The 5,000-nt window shown below is 45.9% G+C and overlaps 1 protein-coding gene across 1 annotated transcript in view; it reads left to right on the forward strand.

The window, feature by feature from the left end:
* Positions 1–5,000, forward strand: part of LOC122244733 (uncharacterized) — a 15,032-nt gene that overhangs the window by 499 nt on the left and 9,533 nt on the right. The window contains exons 2-6 of the mRNA XM_086535825.1: positions 1–75; positions 199–253; positions 371–499; positions 601–1,487; positions 1,707–5,000. The exon at positions 1–75 is cut by the window's left edge and continues 54 nt beyond it; the exon at positions 1,707–5,000 is cut by the window's right edge and continues 1,479 nt beyond it. Coding sequence (XP_086391951.1) covers positions 1–75; positions 199–253; positions 371–499; positions 601–1,487; positions 1,707–5,000 — 4,440 coding nt within the window. The remainder of the gene's footprint in view (positions 76–198; positions 254–370; positions 500–600; positions 1,488–1,706) is intronic.

The following is a 5,000-nucleotide window of genomic DNA, read 5'->3' on the forward strand; positions in this document are numbered from 1 at the left end:
CTGGCACGCCGAGCCGGATTTTAGGAGTTGGGTCTTGGTCATTATGGTCGTGACAATATGGCCTAGATTGCATCGGTTGGGAAGTAGTAAATAGATGTGAGTATTTGACAAGACAGTGAGTAACGTGTAAGTGTTGGTTGAAATTATAGTGAACAATAAGTGTACCTGTGATCGTGCCTCTGTAATTGATTCTGGCAGATATAGACACTATACAGAAAAGAAGTTCCTTGGAAGAAGAGATCTAACTGATAATGTTTTCGTGTTTTCTTACATACTCTGATGTTTTAACAATTTAATGACTGTATTTGTAATACAAAGTATATGAAGCACTACTGTGAACCGCAAGATTAGGCGACCACTCCTAAAACAGAGTAAAACAGAAATTCAAATGATGAACGCCACGAGGTCACCGAGGTGCTCTACGGACGGTCATTCATCAAGTAACGGTATGGCCTACTACGCACGCTTCCTTTCCGCAAAAGGCGTCAACAGCGGCAGCGTATGAGGTCAGATTAATTCCACGTAATTAATGGTGATTCATGCGTTTAACCAAAACACATGTTTTTCGGTGTTATTTGTGGAGAACGAAGAATGCTATAGACAAACTTTATTTTTTTCACAAAATCTGTATATAACATGTATGCAAAAGTAGTCCCCCAAGCTGTAATTCTGGCTGTCGTCATGAGCATGGGCGTGGTAGGCGGGCCCAGTGGTGGCGTCACGCCCACCGCCGAAACTCCACCCACCGGGCCCGTTTCCCGAGGCTCCAGCAGTTCATATGATCTGCTGGAAGCTCCCGACGCAGAGCGTGGAGTGAGCCATGACCGTGAAAACTTGTGTACAAACAGCGACTGTGCCGACGCCGCCAAGACCAGTGATCTCGCCGGACAGCAGCAGCGCCTTCAGGTGAGTTACTTATATCCATCCAAGGGGAGGAATGTTGATTCAAAAGAAGTTCAGTCACGGTCTAGGGCTGCGAGGGACGCAGATTGGTTCCTGGGACAAAATACAAGTCAGGCCCTCACTACAAGCACTGGCTCTGGCTTATCAACGTGGAGTTGGTTGAACGGCGCTGGAGAAGCCACGGCTGAACCGACGGAGGAATCCAAGAAGGGCGCAAGGGGTGATTTTTTGCAGCACAGTGGGGCGTCGACTTTGCTCCAAAATGAAAATATTGCTTATGGCACTGCGCAGGCTGGAAGCATAACTGGTTCTTGGTCTTTACCAGTTCGTTTCAGTCATAGTGGAACCAAAAACAGAAGTAATCTGGTGACCCCTCCATCACTTCCCCCGTTGCCAATCAGGACGACTAGAGAAACAGAACCACACGCAACACAAACCGTTAGTGACGTCCTCATCACTGTGACTGACGTACCAGAAAGCCTTACGCCGCACCCCGAGGAGCGCCCCCCCGGATCGCAAGCACCTCATGTCACGAATCCGCATGCAACCACTCCGTCCGACAAACATACAGGGCGTCCAATTACATCTCCAGACACATCACCACATCATACACTTGCTCCACATACGATCTCACCTCATTCCTCCCTCATCCCTACAAGCACACTTCCTAGCACTTTTCCCTCAACATACACACCACGTGCCAATACATCTGCCCAAACGAACGCACCACATCCCACGAGCCTCTTACAGAAATATGCACTTCGTGAAACCTCATACTTCACCCCAAACACACCACAACTCACCACTTCACCACGCTCACACACACCCCGATTTACCAATTATCCGCGCACACGCAACACGCGCCCCACTACCTTCAAGCACACGCATACGCCACTTCCACGCACAACACAGCACATAAACCCTTCCATAACACAACCTACCATCACGCCACAACAACACTCTTTTCACAAGAACCGTGATCCACCAATAAACCAAAATAATAGCATGGTTCTACAGGATACAATCACGCCAACGTACCCATCAACGATCGAGTGGTTGACTTTCTTATTGTCGGATCAATATCCCAGTTCAAATCCCGCGCCAACGACAGAGTTGGTACCTACAGCTGACCTGGAAAAGCCTCTCATTGTGAATATCAGCCAAGACGCATCAGGAAAGGTAAAAGAAGATTCTAATTTGGCTTTAGATTCTAGCCATGCCTCGACCTTATTGATGGATCCAGGCCACGACGAGTCAACAGTTGGGAATAATGATGACTACACAGATCAGAGATTCCCAGGACAACCTGCTGTGCCTGTCAAAAAGCAACCATTTACACACTCTGAACAATCAACAGTAATTTCTGAACTGACAACTGCAGGAACTACTCCTCAGGCAATAGTCTCAACAACGGAACAACTACTTACTACTGAACTATTAACAACCACAGATCAAACATATAGTGCATCTGAACCCTCACACAAATATTTTGAAAACACATCTACAATCACTGCTCATCCAATAGTACCTGGAAACAATGAACAACCTCCTGGATTTTCTGACTTACCCATGAAAGACTCTGGCTACCAATCTGTGTTAACTACTCAGCCATTTACATTTAATGAAGAGGCATTTAGAAGACCTGCATCCCCTCCTAAAGACTCTACGCAACCTGTAAGAAATATTGAGCAGCTGTTTAGAGTACCAAGTATATCTGAAAGCACTGAACAATCATCTGAAACATCTATATCTCCTGGACTAACACTTGGTTCGACGGTAATGATGAGAGACTATGAACAAACAGTTAATGGAACCGAGCAGCCATCCACGATCCCTGAACATATAGAAACAGACCCCGTTAACCATTTCACAGATATTGACCATGTAAACACTCCACGATATAAACTTTCGTCGACAAATAATCATAAATCAAAATATGATGAACAGTCTTCTTTAGCAGGAGAAGAATCAGTTAGTAGCTTTTATTATATGCATAAAATCCCTGACCAACAATACAATGATTCAAAATATGAAGGACCATCTTCAGATCTTATCCAAATACACGAAATTCTTGGGCAGTTACTTGAAGATCCTGAGCAATCTGATGCAGGATTAGTGAAATATCCTGAATATGTTGGAGGGACTACAAGAGCTCCAGAACAATCATCTACAGACCATGATAGACTGGTTACCTTCACGGCAAATATTCTTGAACGAACACCGACAAGCACCTCTGAGAGAGGGTCCCAGTCAACAGAAGACTTCCCTTGGACTCCCCTTCCACTCACGAGCAGGTCACCTGGAAATGACTTTCTGTCAAAAATCCTCAATCAGACTTTAACATTTTTGTCAAATACAAACCCTCTACCAAATGCCAATAAGCCTGTCGAAAGTCTACCCGACATTGTTCCAATTAGAACTAATTCAGAAAAGGTCTCTCCTACTCCAGCGACCAGTCCAAGACCCCAGGATACCGCTATTCTTCAGGCTTTAAAGAACCAGAAACTTAATGATAGCAACGGGGAAATGCTTGTAACGCCAGTGCTAGGCACAACACCTGATACGATCAACCTTTTATCAGCCCTAACTACAGCTGCCCCTGTAAAAATCACTACGCCTTTACTACAGACCCCTTCGTGTGATGATGTTGGTAATCTCTCCCCTCTTTTGGATTTCTATGGCTTGCTGTATCCTGGTGTGGCGAATCCATGCAAGGCGTTAAGAGTTGACAAAGAGAGTGAGGACACTGCAAAAGATCCTGACCTGTACTTTACACAAGAGCAAAAGAATAAATCAGAGAGTAGTGGAAACTCAAACCCTGCCATTGCAGAATTTTCTCCCATCATCATATCAGGTAAACCCGTAGGCTACTCTACATATAGGATACCCGACCCTGTCATTGTATCAAATGGTCATTCGGTCGAAAGTATCCACGTGTCCCCTAGCCGTGCACCCTCCATTTACCCATCTAACCCGGATCCTATCTCCAGCAATCAGCCCAGTGTCCCGACAAACAGTAATGATTCATCGCACACTACTAGTGACCCAACCCGGACACCCATTTACGTGATGCCTTCAACGACAAATCCCACGCCCACCATAGATTCATCCACGTACATTCCATACTCAGTTCATTTCCCAAAAAGAAACGTCTCGTGGCACATAAGCGTCCATCCCCACAATATGTCCACCATAAAATCTGAGCCCCTATCTACTCCTTCTCCGTTACCCATGTATGAAGAAAAAGACAATACCTCGTCCATACAGGAGGACGGCCCTTCACACTATTCCACTCTGCCATCATACACGTCAGATGAGCTCCTTCGGCCAGAGGCCTCCCTTACCTTCGAGGAATTTAACGATAAACCGACGGCTACCTTGGTGACGGGGGACGGGAGCTCAATCGTCGTCAGTTCTATTGATCTGACTGCTGACCATCCTTTGCCAGAGCCGTACAAAGAGGACGATGACACAAAATGGGTGAAGATATCAGTAGAACCTTCAGTGGATCTGGCTTCCACACCTCCTCCAATAAGTACAACAAGCAAAAACATACCAGTTTCAAGCACGCTGCCACCGATGTCTACAGACAAGCAAGACAACTCTTCCCTCCCAGTAAGCTCTATCTGGGGAGCTTGGTATAAACGATGGGCTTCCTCTAGATCACAAGTCACATCCGGGACTCCTGCTTCAGACACCGGGGTTCCTGCACCAACAACGGACAGCCAGCTTGTATCTTCATCTACAAGTACATCTTCCCCAGTAACTACTCCCACAACCTCTCCAGAATTAGGAAACAGCACGACATCTTCTTTATTGAACAGTCTAGAAACACATCCTCCTCCAACAAATCCCTTAGTACCATCAGAATCAGGGCATACTACAAGCCCTTTACCAGAAGGTCCAGCAACGACTATATCGTCTGAAATACCTTCTGCAGCTCCTACTTCTACAGTGTTTCCTACCGCAGCATCAACAAGAACATCCTATGCAACCTCTCAGACAACTCCACTTTCCACAAATACTGCAGCTTCACCAGCAATAAGTTTTACGTCACCATCTCCATTAACAATGAATATCAAGTCACCGGCGACAAA

This window comes from Penaeus japonicus, unplaced genomic scaffold (assembly GCF_977035675.1).
Source record: "Penaeus japonicus unplaced genomic scaffold, GWHDUDI00000001_assembly GWHDUDI00000004, whole genome shotgun sequence".
Classification (NCBI taxonomy): domain Eukaryota; kingdom Metazoa; phylum Arthropoda; class Malacostraca; order Decapoda; family Penaeidae; genus Penaeus; species Penaeus japonicus.